Source organism: Meriones unguiculatus, chromosome 2 (genome assembly GCF_030254825.1).
Source record: "Meriones unguiculatus strain TT.TT164.6M chromosome 2, Bangor_MerUng_6.1, whole genome shotgun sequence".
NCBI lineage: Eukaryota > Metazoa > Chordata > Mammalia > Rodentia > Muridae > Meriones > Meriones unguiculatus.
This window is the reverse complement of record NC_083350.1, coordinates 71,951,694-71,969,474: the sequence shown is the minus strand read 5'-3', so window position 1 is coordinate 71,969,474 and position 17,781 is coordinate 71,951,694. Positions and strand designations below refer to the sequence as shown.

The 17,781-nt window shown below is 46.9% G+C and overlaps 1 protein-coding gene across 4 annotated transcripts in view; it reads right to left on the bottom strand.

Moving 5' to 3' along the window:
• The window catches only part of Kctd1 (potassium channel tetramerization domain containing 1), a 186,021-nt gene that overhangs the window by 43,122 nt on the left and 125,118 nt on the right, over positions 1-17,781 (bottom strand). For all 4 annotated transcript variants that reach the window (XM_060377650.1, XM_021639928.2, XM_021639925.2 and 1 more), the window contains exon 2: positions 1,107-1,285. In XM_060377650.1, the coding sequence (XP_060233633.1) occupies positions 1,107-1,285 (179 nt within the window). The remainder of the gene's footprint in view (positions 1-1,106; positions 1,286-17,781) is intronic.

Below are 17,781 nucleotides of genomic sequence, written 5' to 3'. Positions count from 1 at the left end.
CAGAAGGACACCAGACCCGACCACTGACTTGCCCTACACTTAGGGATAGGATTCAGTCCTTTCTACATATTTTATAGCTCACCCTGGATTTACCACCTCACCTGGAGGGCCAACAGCAGTTTTCTGTAGTTGATGTTAGTATGAATAGAAGGTCTGGAAGAACACAAATAGCTGCTCTTAAAAAAGAACAATATTTATGGAGACATATTCTTGAAGACTATAGCCGCTGTGGCCATGTGACTCTGTGTCACCTTCTTAGGTTTTTTTTTTTTTTTTTGGTTTTTTTGGTCACACTGCCCTGACAGCTGACAGGATCACATCACTGTAAAATGCACAGCTCTGTGGATAACTTATAAACCTATATTTTAATCATTTCATTTTTATTGTGGAAATTAAATCTGGGAATCAAGAGAGAAATGTTTTCTACCCTTTTCACCTCAACTTTCAAATTATTTTATAAAGTGATATGTAGCCAAGAGAGAGCTGAAAAACAAAACACCAATCTTCATAACATTTTTACAGTAACTATGATTTTCATTCAAACTCGTCTGTTTAGTCGACAGACATTATTCTCTCTCTCTCTCTCTCTCTCTGTGTGTGTGTGTGTGTGTGTGTGTGTGTGTGCGTGTGTGAGTCAGCCTATTCACACCACAACATACATGTGAAACTTCCGAGTACAACCCTCTGGATTCTCGCCTTCCACCTTGACATGGGTTTGCACGCAGGCCATTATGTCTGCCCTGAGCCATTTCACCCTGTCCCCCACCATTTTTAATTTTGATAAAGGATCTCACTCATAGTCCTGGCTAGCCCTGAAATCATTATATATCCCCAGCTTGCCTTGAATTCATGATCCTTCTCCCTTGGTTCCTGAATGATGGAATTACATGCATATACCTGTCCTCAGGAAGTGACATTTGGACATACACTCCATGTCTCAACTTGTGTAAACCATATAACCATGGCCCTGAGCATGGCCCTGAGCTCTACAGATCATGTCCACACTTGGCATTGACCAGGCCACACTGTTCATCTGATGGAAGGAAAACCAGACAAGAGCATCAAACACTGTACTTCTGGGGATGACATCCCGCTTTTGCAGTTACCTTGACTCGGGGTATTTGGTGAGGGTGGCCAGGCTGCTGGTGTACATGTGGCCGCCCACATCGATGTGGACGGGTGCATTGGATTTGGTGAGCTGCGCTGGAGTTGGAATGCCTTGGTTGTTCAGTGGCGATGCAGGGGATCTGGTGATCAGAGGTCTTGACATATTGGGCCGACTGTCCTACAGAGAGAGAAGCGCATTTAGATATGGTTTCCTTCGTTAATGTAAGCAGGAAACGTAGGTCATAAGGAATGGGGGAGCACCAGTGGTAATCACTTGGTAATAGAATCTGGAAAATCAGCAGGTTCTCTCACTTTTGTAACGACTGTAAGCAAAACAAACCCTGCAACAGAGAGAAAACGTCCTGTGCTCAAATCCAATTCTAATGACTCTGGGGCTTATTGTACAAATGAATTTTCACTTTATGCAAATAGCAAGTGGCTTGTGGAGAAATCCCATTCATTCCAAATGAAAAGATAATCAATGCTTAAAACAATATGCACCCAAATAAAATATGTGTGGTTTATTCTTCTCTTTGAAAACTTCCTCATTGCTATGCACAAGGAACTAAAGGAGATCTTAGCTGTGTGTGTTCTGTAAGACAGTTTCCTAAGGTTCTATTTTTTTTGAATCACAAAAGAGAGTGTTTCACAGTCCTAGCCATCAACTGTTCAAAGAGGCACCACAGGTTTGTCAGTCAATAGATTTTTAAAAAAATCAAAAGCCAGTTACTTGCTCCCCAGTTCTCTTCCCGGGAATCTGTGGCTCTGGGGTACTTCCAAACAAGAGAACCCTCAAGTGATAAAGATGTGCTTGCGGATCACGGAAAGGCTTCTTGCTGTGCTCCTGACTGCCGAGGAGATCGGGCTTCCAAGGTGAGGATGAGGCAGATGTAGCTGCTACGGTGTGTAGTCGCCACAGCGGAAGATGTGAACAAATAGGCCAGGATGTGGGCAGCAGGTGGCTGCAGCAAGAGCATGCTCGAGGAACTGCACTCCGAAGAACAGAAAAGATGCCAGGCATCCCAGGAGACAGCAAAAATGCTTAAATGACAAGGTGACTCCCAACCACAGGCAAGTCATGCCAGGTTTATGGCACTCATGAGGGCCAGCTACTTAGAGTCATCAGCTTGATGATCAATTGAGAAACAAACCAAAAGAGCTTTCTGTGAGACTGACCACACACACACACCCCCTCAGATCTGTAATTTAGCCAGGGACTGTTTCCAAACATGCTCTCCATGCGTGCCAAAAATAGGGATGGACATGCTAAGAGGATTCTGAAAAATGTCGCTGGTGGAGAGTTACAGAAGGGAAGCTGTTCAGTGCTGTTCTTAAAGCGCAACATGAAAAGTCATAAATTTGAAAAATGTCATAGGTTTCTTGACCCTGGAACGGCTGGAGGAGACCTCTTGGCTTAAGCGTTAACACAAGTCCAAGGAGGTGGTGACTGGGCATGCTTTCCCACACAGCCGCTATGAACAGGGGAGGTGATGGGCCCTTGCACGAACCGTTTACCATCTGTGTGGTGCTCTTCTGCATGGCACATGAAACACAGCCCAGAAACTGTCACTTAAAAAAGGTTTGTTTTTCAGCTCCTAAATCGCGTGGCAAATTCGCGGGTATTCACTAGAGTATTTGTTCCTGTAGTTTTCAATAATGCAAAATAGAAATTAAGAACACAAAAGGGCGCTCTGGAACACACAATGAAAAGGAGCTGAAGGGGTTATGAGGCAGGGGGAAAACGAAACAAAATCACAGATGGTAGACCATATTAAGGTTAGGGAATGACAGAAAACCTACTTTAGCCTTAAGAAGGGATCGAGGGTTGTGGAGATGCAGTAAATAAGACGCTAGCTCTGTAAGTATGAGGAATGGAGTTAGAATTCATACACAGCCTGGCCCAGCAGCCTGAGTCTGTAATCCCAAGGTTCCCACCGTCCAGTGAAAAGGAGAAGCTGGAGCCTGCCTGAGAGATTCAGAGTGAGCTAGCCTGGTGTAGGACATACCCCACCCATCAACAAAGGAGTGGTCCTAGGTAGCATTACTATCTTTCCGATGAAACACCATGACCAAAGCAGGTTGGGGAAGAAAGGGGAGCTATTAGGCTTACATTTCCATATCACAGTCCATCACTGAAGGATGTGAGGGCAGGAACTCAAAACAGGGCAGGAACCTGGAGGCAGGAGCTGATGGAGGGGTGCATGGAGGGCCATGGAGGGGTGCAGCTTACTGGCTGGCTCCCCATGGCTTTTTCAACCTGCTTTCTTATAGAACCCAGAACCACCAGCCCACAAAGGGCAGAGCGCCCGACCACCCATTCATTACTAATTGAGAAAATGCTGTACAGGCGTGCCCACAATCCAGTCTTATGGGGACAGTCTCTCAATTTCCGTTCCCTCCTCTCAGATGACTCTAAGCTTATGTCAAGTTGACATAAAGCAGCCAGCACAATTGACCCCTTGTCATCTTGACACACAAACACATCACTGTTAAGCCACAACCTTCCCTTTCCTGTGTACCCCCAAGGGCACACACATTAACACTGACATCACAAGTCATACAAATTTAAACACTCACAAAAATCATTTTCTTTTAAAATCCAAGGTTTTTAATTAAAAACATAAATGTTTTAAAAATCCAAGGTTTTAAACTGTGGGTTTCTGTTTTTGTTTTTTTTTAAGGTAAATACCTTTTTATTTCAAGAATAAAGAACCAGAGCACAGTCACAATCAAAGCAAAAATGAACTCCAACAGTGTCAATAATTCAATGTCCGGTGTCTGGGATCCACCCATGATCTTTTGAGCTCTTCCCAAGGGCTTGGGTCATTGCTCTGGCTTTGCCCACTATAGCACACACAGCCTCCATGGCTGGCTCCATTCCACTGCTGCTGCTGTTTTGGGTGGTCATTGCATGGTATGGTCAGCTCCAAAATGCTGGGGTTCCGTGCTGTGACTGGGCTGCACATTCACCAACAGCCTCTCCTGGGCTCTCCTCAGGGACTCCAACAGTGCCCGAGCCTCAGCTGCTCTCCATGGCCTTCAAATGCAGCACCACCTGGAGACCCTTACACTACCAAGTTCAGCTGCCAGCACAAGCCACAGCCTTAGCCACCTCTGGAACAGCTTCTGTGTGCTGACCCTCAGAAAACACTTTCCTGAAGACTTCAATGATGTCAGGCTCTTCTTAAGCCCAGCTGGTCCTTCAGTCCCAGTTGGTCAGCATCCATTGTCCCATCCAAGCAAAGGCTTCGCTTTAGTGGTGCTGGTCTCTTGTTAATCTCAGCCAATTCTTCAGCTCCAGCCGAATAGATAAGCAAAGATTCTTCGCACAAATGGCCTGGCAGCGTCTTTGCTTCCCTCTGAAGCTTCACAAGCCGGGCCTCCGTCGTCTACAATGCTCTCAACATTATCTTTCAAGCTCCTTCAGAACAGCCTACTGAGCTCTGAACACTCAATGACTTCTCTGGCCTAAAAGTTACAAAGCCTTTCCACGGTCCTCCCCAAGACAACACGGTCATCTGTCACAGCAATACCCCGCTATCCTGGTATCAACTTTTGTGTTAGTTAGGGTTGCTAGTGCTACAACGAAACATTATGACTAAAAGCAAGCTGAGAAAAAAAGGGTTAATATTTGCCTTAGGTTTCCACATTGTGGCCCACCACTGAAGGAAGTCATGGCAGGAACCTGGAAGCAGGAACTGATGCAGGGGCCATGGAGAGGTGCTTTCTTATAGAATCCAGGGCCACAGCCCGGGGCCCTGCCCACAGTGGACACTCCCACTTCAATCCCTAATTAAGAAAATGCCTTAGAGGCGTGCCTCCAGCCCAATGCTATGGAAGCATTTTCTCAACTGAGGTTCCCTCCTCTCCTGTCCCTGTGGCCAGCACAGGGTCTCTGCCCCAAACAAGGCTGAAGGTAGAGGATTAGGCCCCAGATTGCCCTCTGATTTCCACATGTATGCTGTGACTTGTATGTGCGCACATTCACAGACTCACACAGGAAGGTATCACACCCACACTTACACTGCACACCTATACACCTCACAATGCAATAGGAAACCACTTTTAGGAAATACCCATGTGGCTTCCTATTAGAAAGTGATTTCCTGATCCCCGCCCCCACACGCACACACACTCACACACCTGTTACAATTCAGCCCATCACAGCCCTGCACCGTCTGTAATAGCTTTTCAATTGGACACATTCTATATCCCGCCTGAGGGTGCTTGGGTGGAAACGAACAGATTTGCAGGGTTAATACTGTAGTTAGACTGTGACCTCATTCGGCACAGCTCTAACACTGCTGGGTCTGCACAGAAGAAGCGAAAATTCAAAGCATAACTGATTGGCTAAGGATCCCAGGCTTCTCCGGATGCCTGTCATTTACACTGTGAATCACAAATGTATGGCTGCTGCTAAATTTAAAATGAAGCCAGCACTTCTTCAGGTGGACACGGCGTGGGAGTGGGGCTCGGCCCTAAAGGGTTAAGGATTAGGACTGGTCTTCTGACCCTTCCTGGGGTTCCTCCTAGACTCCTGCCCCTTCCTGGTTCAATCAGCTCTTTTAAATTGTTTCCTTTTGTATCTGTGTGCAGGCGCATGCAGAAGCCACAGGTCACCTGGGCCGCCATCTTGTTTCTTGAGACAAGATCTCTCATGCATGTGGAACTTGTCGGGTGGGCTGTGCTGGCTAGGCAGTGAGCCCCAGGGCTCCTCCTGTCTCAGCTTCCCTGGCACCGGGTTCACAATTGTGAGCCACCACCACAAGTGGCTTTTCCCCCAAAAAGCTCTGGGAGTTGAAAGTCAGGTCCTCAGGCTTTCGAGGCAGGTCCTTTACTAACGGAGCCACGTCCCCAGCCCCCAGGAAGATCCAGGCAGAAGTGGCCAGGGATGTGCTTTCTCGTCATGTAGACGCAGAGCACGCAGACAGAACTACAGTTGCCCGCCGTGGAATGGCTGTCCCCAGAAGCCTGAAGACGAAGTCCCGGTCCAGGGTGGCGCAGTGGAGAGGCACAGGGAACCTCGCTCATGCTGAGGCCTGGGATCTGCCACCCTCTGCCTCTGTCTCTGGATTGCACATTACACGGGTAAATGAATTTTTGTGCAAGCTGTAATTTCTGTCACTAGTCCTGGCAGAGAACCTTTCCCATCACACAGCAGCCTCCCTCTGAGGCAGGCTGTCCTTGGGAGACCGGGCCTGTCATGCTAAGGTGCCACAGACGCACCAGCATCCTTCTTCAGTGCTGCTTTCCATCTGGATCTCTATGTAATCATTCACCTGCCAGTCCCGGAGTCCGTACATGTCTGTCGATATTATTGCTACAGACAGGAAAACCACAGTCTTGTACCGGAATGAGTACAGAGGACTTAGATTCAGAGTTGCTTTCCTGAGGAACCAGCACCGAAGCATGTTTTGAAACTTGGTCTCTCTCTCTCTCTCTCTCTCTCTTTCTCTCTCTCTCTCTCTCTCTCTCTCTCTCTCTCTTGGTCTCTCTCTCTCTTTCTCTCTCTCTCTCTCTCTCTCTCTCTCTCTCTCTCACACACACACACACACACACACACACACACACACACACACACACACAATGTTTCTAATAACTCCTTTCTGCTGCTCCCACCCTAAGCTATGCAGTTATTGTTCTGTCCTCCTGTGGCCTATCGCCCCTTCCTCCCTTGATATTAATTAACATCTCCTAAGTGCTGGGGATGGTTACCACGTGCTGAGCAACACAGTGAAGGAGAAAGGCTAGCCCCAGGCTGTAGGTCCCTGGGAGACATTAGCAAATGACTGTGGTCAGGGAACAAGAAGGCCGGATCACAGGGCAGCTTCAGGAGATTCACTTAATCTTGGCATGGGCTTGGGGGTGGGGATGATGGGAAGGTCCAGGAGGCATAAGCTGAGACAGTGGATAAGATACTGACAAGCACTGAGATGCTAACAAGAGTGCTCCAAAGAGCCTCACCAAAGTTCCAAAGAGGGAAAGCCACATGCTAGAAGTTAGAATGTCAGCACAGCAGAGGTTTTAGCCACTTATTTGACCCATCCCTCAAAATGGCTCAATAAAGCATCCTTATGCCTATAAGTGAGGAGGAGGAAGGGGCAGGGAGCTAACAGTTTGCTCCCTGAACATCGTGAAACTGTCTGTAGCAGTGTCGCTCGCTGCGGCACCTGATGGCCACAGCTGGCTGCCTGAGCATCCAAACTGTGTCCAATGTCACGGAGAAAATGGATATTTAATTTATTGGTTTCTGTAGGGAGTAGATTTCCTGTAGCTCAGGCTGTCCTTGAACTCCTGATCCTTCAGTCTCAGCCTGGGAATGCTAGTATTACAGGTGTGTGTCACCATGCCTAGCTTCTGAATTGTTAATTTTAATGTACTCGAATTGGCTTGTATGTTAGTTTAAATAGCCACCCTGGACACTGGCTATCATCTTGGGCAATAGAAGAAAACATGCTTGACTTTTCCTTGCTACTTTGGAAGAGCAACTCACGGCCAATCTGCAGTTGTCTTCTGTAGGCTGAGAAGCAGGGCTGTGTTTCCTGCCTGTCCTGCTTGTGTATTGTGCTTTTGTTTGGCGCTGCTTGGTTGGCGTTTGTTTGTCTTTTGACAAACCAGGTCCTAATAGTAGCCCAGCATGCCCTTGGAACTCAAGATCTTCCAAGCAGGGGAATTTTTTAATTGAAGCCAGCAGCACAGGGCCCTACCATACATTCATTTTCCTCATTCTTTCCAACAGCAATTCTGTCCTCTTTATTGGCATTATGACAAAAAGGAAAAAAAAAAAAAGAAAAAGAAAAGGAAAGCCACATGACGAAGAAAGATGACAAAAGAATGGGGCCTTCTGGATAGGGCAGATGGCCATCAGATACCCGAGAGCACACGCTGTGTGTCTGTCCGTGAGAAGCTACAGGCAGACAGGCCGGATGCATCTGTAAAGATAGAGGTCAGAACACTGGTGGGCTCCGGAGGCCATCCTCTGGGAGAAGAGGGGAAAGCCTTCGGAGAGCCAGAAAGTTCTGTGTTCGTTTGGGTGTCGCACAGGCACACCTAAGATATACGCACACTCAAGATTTTGCTTTTCATACTAAACTCCAGTTAAATGCACCAAATTAAGCAAAAAATAATCTCAAACAAACAAACAAAAACCAACCCTACTCTACTCAAAACACTCTTGATCAGATACTTAAATTTCAGTGAAATGCGGCCTAAAAAAAAGTGAAGACAAACAGACGAAACAGTCAACAAAGACTGGAGAGCTCAGTGGTAGGGCACTAGTCTACCAAGTGAGAGGCCTTGGGGTCCAACGCTAACAATGGGGGGTGTGGGGAGGGAGTTAAAGGTGTTTATTCTTTCCTTTCACAGACTTTGCTAAATCTAACTGAAATACTCTGGCACGCAGCCGCCCCGAGGGATTTTATTTCTAATTCCGCCTTTGCCCATATCTGGCCCACACAGATTTTCCAGGCATGTCAATCGGTTTATCTCTACATTAACATCTCCCAGCTGCTTCACTTTGCTGCCTCTCTGTAGCTTAATCATCCATCTCACCTACCCAGTACTGGTTTGGGGGGGAATAGAACCCTTCAAGGGATTTCACTTCAGGCATCTTCCCAGAGAAGCTAATGAAAAATTTGTCTCCTCAGCCTAACCTGGTTGTGTGCTGTTCAAACAGGAGCCCCGAGGGCTCTGCCTCGAACAAATGCGATCAAGTTTAAGCTGAAAGTTTTAATGACTCTATCTGTTAAGAATGCATGCCCCTGTCATGTTAGGCTCACTTTCAAGTTGGACTCTATCAGCTCTTTCACTGGGGAAAGAACCAGGCGATAACCTCTAGAAAGGCACGTGAAGAACAAATACCTACATTATTTTATATTTTAATTTATAGTGTACAATGAGAGGAGGAAAGAGATCTGATATAGATTAGACCCTTTCCCCCAGTTTCAACTAAGATGCACGAACCAACCCCTATTTCTCTGTCTCTCCTTCCCTGCTTGCCTCCCTCACCTAACTCCCCACCAACTGAACACACACACACACACACACACACACAAACACTCACTCCCTCCCCTACCTAACCTCTATATCCTATGGGTGGTATACTCAGGGAAAGCAGCATTCTGATTCCCTTACTTCAGACATCCTGACAGACATTTGTAGCATGCTAAGTATAACCAATGGCTCCTCGGCAAGAATCTGCTCTGAGGGATGGAACTCTGTGGCTGACTTGGGCATGTTCTTTCAAGAATGACACAACTCGACTGGCCTCTCCGTGATTCTTGTTAAAGTCATCACTTTGCCAGCATTGTTCCTTAGCCCTGTAGCAAGCTTCTCAAACACTGTCCAGGCACCGAAGGAAGCCTCCTGTTTCTCATTCTCTCCAGCCCTGTGACTATGCATTTCTCACGTGCTAAGCTCTGCTTTCTATTGACTTTAAATGAAGAACAGAATAAGCGTGAGCCCAGAGAAACAAAAAACTCCTTACTGATCATTACATAGGATTTTCAAAAAGGGTCAACAAGCACCAGACTGCTTCAAATTTGATGACTACTACATTTTTAATCTACTTAGAGGACAGTTTCCATCAATCTCAACCATCTGGAAGACAGTGAGGAAGGAGTTCTCAAAAACCTGAGCATCCAAATTTCATGTCAAAACTTCCACTTACTTAACTCATAGGCTCGGCTCCTGTAAGTTCATAGAGCCATTTTACTATTTTTTTAAGAGAGAGAGAGAGAGAGAGAGAGAGAGTGTGTGTAACATGCACATAAGCATAGCGCCTGTGGAGGCCAGAAGAGGGATTCTGGTTCCCTGGAGCTGAAGTTACAGGTGATGTGTGTGAGGAACCGAGCTTGGCTCTCCTCCAAGAGCAGTCTGCACTCTCAGCCGCTGACAATGTCTCCAGCCTTGCAGGAGCCAGCTCAGCCTGTTGTCACACACTGTAACAATCTCAGTATTGCTTTTGTAGCTTGTTACCAGAACCACCCCACATTCACCGGAAATCAAACCGCAGACTAGTGCAGGCTAGAAAGTGAGAAGTATAGTTAAAACATAGTTCCATCCCCATAGTGTAATAAATCGTGTTCTTTTTAAGTAGCGGCCATCTTCAAAAGTTCATGTGTCTGGCAAAGTTCCTTATATGGGGTATATTTAGTGTGAAGAGAAAGAACCTATGTGTCTGGAGTGGGAGGACTTGGGTTAGGCTCAGCCCTGTGCTTGCCACGATCCCAGAGAAATTCCCAGACCATCTGCTTCTAGCTGCCTCTCTAAGATCAACAGAGATAAACCTTCCGACCTTTGAGAGAGGCAGAGATGGCAGGAGAAGCTTTGAATAGTAAGTAGCCCATGCCAGTAATTCCTGCACTGGGAAGGCTGAAGGAGGAGGACTGCCTCAAGCTCAAGGCTAGTGTGGGGTACACAGTGAGCTCTAGGGCACACTCGACTACTGAATTGTCTGTGTGTGTGAGAGAGGAAGAAGAAGGAGCTGGGGGTGTAGCTCAGTGCTCGGCTAACACAGGTAAGGCCTGTGTCACTCCCCATCACTGTATAAGCTGGGCATGGTGGCACACGCCTAGAACCCAGCACTCAGAAGCTAGAGGCAGAAGGATCTGGAGTTCAAGGTCATCATCAGCTACACGGCCAGACTGGGCTCCATGAGACCATGTCTCAAAACAGTGAGGCTTGACAGAGGCTGAGAGAGTGCTCCTGGAGGGGTACAGTGAGCACGCTGCCCAGAGAAGGGACAAACAGCAGTCACAGCACCTTCTGCCTCTGGAACTGCACACCCAGAGGGTCAAAGGAAGTACACTGGGCATCCACGAATGTCTTCCTCATCACCACCCCTTACACAACATTGCAGTACAGCCCTTTACACAGCATTTACCCAATGAATATGGCAAACTGTAACCCAGATGCCTGGAGCCTTCTGCAGACCCAGCAGAAGGTATAGGAAACATGCTAATGTCTCCAGGGACAGTCCAGGAAAGGACTGCAGTGTGGCGCTTCGGGCTGTAGAGGAAGAGGAAACAGGTCAGAGCACACCTACCAAGGTGACAGACAGAGCGCACCCTGGACAAAGTGCAGAAAGTGGGAGGGGGAAGGAACGAGGCCGGCCCTACCGCTGAACTGTTTCTTCTCAGAATAAAAATCTGAGTTCCACGGAAAGGAATACATGAAGAATAAGGTGTGCTTCAAAGTTCTTTTGAAATGACCTCTAGCCCTACACGGGTGTGCAGGTCCTTCCTAACTTGAAGCCGACTTGCTCTTCTGGTACTGGCCAGGATGAGGGTCACCGCTGCTCCTGTACTGCAGCACACAGGCCTTCTCGCAGACGTGAGGTAAAGGCCCCCCACGCGCCCCTCTTTTTCTTCTTTGGAATAATGAAATACGCATCTGCAGAGCTCCATTATTAGATGAGCATGCCAGCGTCAGGAAAAGAATGCCCATGTTTTTCTTTTTTCTTTTTTCCAAAAGGAAAATGAACTTGAGAAAAAAAAAAAAACTGATGGAATTTTGTTAAGTAATCTTAAAATTGGGTTGATTTGTGATATATTTAAAATACAGTGTTTTTAAATGTAGAGCTCTAGTCTGTATATTATTTTTTTTTTTTTTTTTTACAAATACAAATGTAGTATTAAAGTGGCAGAGTGAGCCCGGGGATAATAATTTTAGAGAAAAAGGCTGTCTGTCTATCTGTTGGTTTAAAGAATATGAACAACAAACCCCCGAAAACTATTGCATCAAACCATTTGGAGTTTGAGAGTAGGTGGTGATGTTACAAGCTTTTAAAAAAGTGTGCGCGCGTACACGTCCACGAATGCGGACGTGTGTGCATGGAGGCCAGACACAGGTTGTCCTTCCTCAGTCCTCACCTTAAGCTTTTTTCCAGAAAGTTTTCCACAGGCTCAAAACCCACCAAGTAGGCTAGACCGAGCCCCACCCCGTCCCACCTCTCCAGCCTTGAAGCTGCAAAGGGAATAGCCCTGGATTCTTAAAAAAGGGTTCCAGGGATTAAACTCAGGCCTAGAGCTTGGATGGTACTCACTATACTGCCTGAGGTATCTGTTGGCCTCTTAAAAATTAATACTACGAGAAAAGAAACAGTTATCACTTTTGAAGTATTTTTTTTAAATCCTATTTTGAAAAGAGTAAAAAATCAAGATGCTGTTGCTTGATGACATCAGTTGGGAAGGCTGTCAGTGGCTGCCGAGGCCTGCCTCTACAACAGAGATTTTGACAATGTAGAAGGAAGTGGAAGATGGAACTCAGAAATGGAACTAACTTCGGAAAACTGCTTCCTCCCCTTTCTTTTCTTGCCAGAGCAGAAAATCAAACAGGCCTCAGGTCACAGTAAGCTCATATCCAGCAAACACAGGGCCCTATTTAGTTTGATCCTGAAGGCCAGAGGCAAAAGCCCATGGCGCCCACACTTGAGGCCAATCTGGCTGTCTGTTCCCTCTTCCCAGATGCCTGCCTTCCAGGCTCTAAGTCTCAGGAAGGGCAGAATGATTCAGGCCAAGGGTCAGACAAAATCTCCCATGATCCTGAGAGGGGTCAGGGCTCTACAAGTCTCAGAGGGACCATATGAGTGGCAAAAAGGGTTTGGCTATGACACAGAGTCTAACAGAGGGCCTTCTAGGCTGAAACCAGAAACCTCTGTGCGATGTTAAGCATTATTGCCATTTCACAGAGAAGGAAGTTGACTCCGGGGTCAAGTGGCTTAGCCTGTAATTACCTAGTAATGAATTTACCATGCTAGTTTACATGATGCCCTTTGTGTAGGGAGATAAGGTTGCCATTCTCCTATGACCCGTGTGCTCAGGCTTTCCCAGAAGGGGTGGATTTGCCATTTGTACCATCCACATTCTTTCCACCAGTCTGTCTAGGGAGGGTTCTAGGAAGTTCAAGGACCGTTACTGGTCACAAAGGAGGCAGGAGCCTGCTGTTCCTGGCAGTGGGCCTCCCTTTCCTTCATGGACTCTGTTTACCCCACCACAGGAAAGTGGCACTCTATTTGCCCCCAGCTCCTGGTTCTGTGGGCCATACCTGCCTCTAAATGGATACCGATATGACTACTTACTGACTGCCCATATGGACCCATAAACATCCCTTGTCCAGGGAAGGGGAGGGGGCTCAGTTGACAAAGTATCTGCCTTGAAAGCTTGGGGACTATGAGCTATTCTCTAGAACCCACATAAAACCTGGGCTCTTAGTGAGTGTCTGCACTGTCAGCACTGAGGAGAAATAGGCAAATAGACTGCCCCTGTCCCAGGGCCCACTGGTCAGCCGTCTTGTCTTAGCATACCTGGCAAACTCCAAGCCAGTGAGAGACCCTTTTTCAAAAAATAAGGCAGAAAACACCACACAAATATGTCTTCTCAAAGGAAGTGGATGGCATTTCTGAGGGTGATAACCTAAGTTGCTCTCTGCCCTACACACACACACACACTCCCTTGCCCAGTAGAGTATCAAGAGCTAAATGCATTTCCTCAAACGCTGAGTCACTGAGAACCCCTGATAGATTTTGAAATGCTCAGTTGCCTGCCCTATCTGTATTAAAAGAATAAAAATTTAGACACACAAATTCATGTTTTCATTAAAAGCTGGTTGGCTCGTTCACTTTGAAAATGCTCACTGGCTTTTGGCACCAGGCTAAGGCACTGTGGCTGTTAACAGCTCGGAGAGTTGAGAGTTTGCTTGATCAACGGCTACATGCTCATAAATTCTTGGTGACAAGAGATGCCTATAAATATAAAAACCTTTTTGAAATCGTCATGCTTTAAATCAGGTGTGTCCAACTCTCAGACATTCTGACATAGCGCTGTCATCACCAAATGTGTCTGTCCACCTCCATAGCTATGCTGGGACACATGAGGCCCGTGGCCCACAGCTGGACCTGCCTGCTATGAGGGCTACTTCTCGGTGCCCTTACCTGAGTCCCTTTGAAGGCAAACGAGACTGTGGTGCAGAGAATACACTTTGCTGGTTCCATAAATCTAGGGCATATCATTTTTAAAATACAGCATACCTATATTTAGAATTTCCACATCACAAGAATGTTCTCACTTTGACCCAATTATTTTCTTGGTTGCCGTGTTTTGTTGTGTGCCTGTGTTTGTGTGCAGGTGCAAGAGTATGCAAGTGTGTGTGTGTCTGCAGGGGCAGCAGTATGCATTGTGTGTTTATTCAGGTGCATGGGTATGCAGGTGTCTGTGTAGGTCAGAAGGCAACTTTGGGTGTTGCCCTCAGGCATGCCATCTACCTCCTTTGAGACAGGGGCTCTCCTGGGCCTGAAGATCACCAGTTATGCTAGACTGGCAGGCCAGTGAGTCCTCAGGATTCTCTGGAATGACAAGCATGTGCCACCACGCCCAAACCTCCTCCTGCAAGTTCTGGGGGATAGAACTTAGGGCCTCACGCCTGTAGGATAAGCACTTTGCCCAGTGAGCCCCTGCCCCGGTGCCCAGCTACCTTGGAAACAAGAAGCCTAGTTGGTGCCTCTGATGGTGCAGGTGTTGATACGCAGATTCCTACACTCAGAACTGTTTTTTCCAAGGACACAGTGAAGAAGCAGCTAAGCTTCAGTCTAAGCCATGCCACCAGTGCATATGGCCTTGGACAATCACTCTGTCTCTTTCTTTAGTTTCCCCTTTATAACACATACATTTGGTTAGAGCAGATGGTCCACGATGCTCTTTCCAGTTCTGAATTTTCACTACTCTATGATCTTAAAAAAAATACAAACCTTTGAGACTCAAACATCTTAAGAAAGCTTGCAGTTTAGGAGGTCAGAATAAGAGTTCTAAATTCCTTTGCAAGAATAAAGAATTGGCAATCAAATGAAAGGCACTCCCAAAATAGCACAAGCAGAAAAAGAAGCCAAGTCAGAGAGAGTGCTCAGCAACCACACTGATTTCTCCAGCTGATGGGGAAGATTAGGTTTTAATCACTATTACTTTGTACTTGCTTTCACTTGCAGGTGGAGCAGCTAAGAAAACACTGTGCTTGGCTGTAGAATGCCCACTTTGGAAAGTCTTTCCTGAGCAGCCTCGTATTGGAGTGTTGCTTGTCTCAGAGTATGGGTGAGATCTCAGCACTTGGGAAGCTGAGGCAGGAGGATTATGAGTTGGGAGACAGGGCCGATACATAGTGAAAACCTGTCTCAGACAAATAGAACATGGAGCAATTTGTATGCTTGTGTGGGTGGTGTATTATGTATATGTACACACGTGTGCACACGTGTGCTGAAGCTACAGTGATATCAGGTGTCCTCACCGGTTGTTCTCCAGCTGAGAGTTTGAAACAAGGTCTCTCCCTGATCGCTGATCTGGTCCTCCTATCTGTGACTCCCTAGGACTGAGGTCAGAGGTGTATGCCACCATTCCTAGCTTCTACATAGAGCCTGGGGATTAGAATTCTGGTCCATGTGCTCATGTGGCAAGCAGTTTTACTGAGTGAACCATCTCCCCAGGGCCAAGGGGGTCTTAAAGGAGCTTGCCTGAAATTCTTTAACAGAAAAAGTCTGCTTTAAGCAATATGAGGCATAGTTTATAAAATAAAGCAAGCGTCGCTTGTAAGCAGAGTCAGTGGGTATCTTCCCAAGTGAGCTAGGAAGTGATTACTTAAATAAATAGACAGGAGACATACACAGGCTTATTTTCTCCTGCTTGCTTGGGTCATCCTAATTCTCAGAGGCTCATCCCCAAACAGGACCTGGCACTAAGCAAATAAATGTGGAGGTGGCGAAAGCTGCATTTCCCACTTCCCAAGTGACTCTAGCCTGTATCAAGCTGACATGAGACTAGCCAGCATAACACCACCCTGGTTCAAACATCACACATCATCTGGACTCCAGAGACCTCCCTCCCCGAGACGTTTGTACTTCGGGGTATAACTTACACCAAGAGCAGCCAGCATGGCTAATGGTAAGGCTCCTCCTTACGCTGTGGCGGGAACTGCCGCCACATCTGCCAAGTATGACTGTGAGGCCCAGCAGTGCCCGTAACAGAGCTGCTGGCCCTGGAGACAACAGAGAGGATTCATGTCTAGGGAGCAGTGGGAGAGGACAGTGGTCTCTAGGACTTCTGGCTTAGGAGACAGGGTTGAATGCAAGTTGAGTTTAGGAAAAGGGACACAATGAAGTCATCCTTGGCCCCCAGCACGTTGTCAGCTTTTCTTTACAAGCTTCCCACTGAACAGGAGACATCTGGGTTCTAGGAGACATTGCTTAAAATAAACACCAAAAGGCTAAAAAAAAAAAAAGAACCAACATTTTAAAAACAAAACGACAACCACAACAAAAACCAGGGTCTCATGGAGCCCAGGCTGACCTCACTATGTAACCGATGATGACTTCACATTCTTGACTCTCCTTGCCTTTACCTGCCAAGCCCTGGGATTACAGGCAGGGGCCACCACCCTGCAAAAACCGTTTTTAAAGTGCAACACGATTGGGAAGCAAACTTTACTATGAAAAGGAAAATACCATGCTTTCTATTCACACGCTGACTTATCAGAGTAGCTGCTTTTGAGATCTGAGCATGCCAAAGACTATGAATAGCTATTTGACCTTTATGTCATTAGAGGGTAGAGAAGGGGGAAGGCAGGGTCTGTTATTGTCCTTTACAGAAAAGGAGCAGCAAGACAGCCATCTGTAGACTGGGGGCTGGAGGCCAGCGGAGGCTGCAGGTTTGAAGTCGGAAGCTCAAGGGCTCTGAGATTGAAGCTCATACCCTCCTGTCTCAGACATGCTGTCACTGTGGGGTCCATGTGATATCCAGCCCACCAGGCCCTGAACTGTATTTCCATTTGCACACACTAGGGAGCCCTGACACTCAAGATAAGAATGTGAAGTCTTTCTTAGTCACTTGTAAAAGCTTTGACTATGTTTTATGACATGGTTATTTAACCATAAGCCAATAAAAAGATGTCAAGATGGTGGAACAGTGTGGTGGCTAAATGTGACTTGTGTGAGAATAAAATAGCTAGAGAGATGGGAAAGGCCAGAAGAATGAGCAAGGGAAAAACGAGAAGCAAAGGAAGGGAGGCAGGAAGTGAGGAAAGGCTGAGAGTGGGAGGAAGATGGGAGGGGAAACTGAGGAAAAGTTGAAAAGGAAGGACAAGAAGATACAGAAGAACAATGTGTGTTGGGCGAGACCACTTTTACATTCTGCTGAGACAAGGTCTCACATGTGCCAGGCTGACCTTGAACTTGTTCTGTAGCTAAGGGTGACTTGACCATCTTGGTGTGTGTGAACGGACCCATGCATGCATATGCAGAGGCTAGACATACCATCTGGTGTCTTCCTCTACTGTCCTTCGCTTTTCTTATGGAAAAGGGTCTCCCAGGGAGCCAGTAAACCCCCAGGCTCCTCATGTCTCTGCCCACCAGCCCTGGGGATGCTCTTGTGTAGGTGACAAGATCTGAACACTGGTCCTCACGCTTACATGTTACTGGCTGAGCCATCTCCCTAGCCCTATGACTTTAAACTTCAGCTTCTCCTGCCTCCACCTCCAAAATGCTGGGATTACAGGTATTTATCACTATGCCCAATTTATGCGGGATGGGATCAAAGTCAGAGCTTTGTGCTAGGCACCCTGACTGCTGAATGCACCAGAAATTCTGCCAGTTTCTGTCTACTGCCCCTTCGCTTGTGGGCAGGTCCCCTCTCTGTT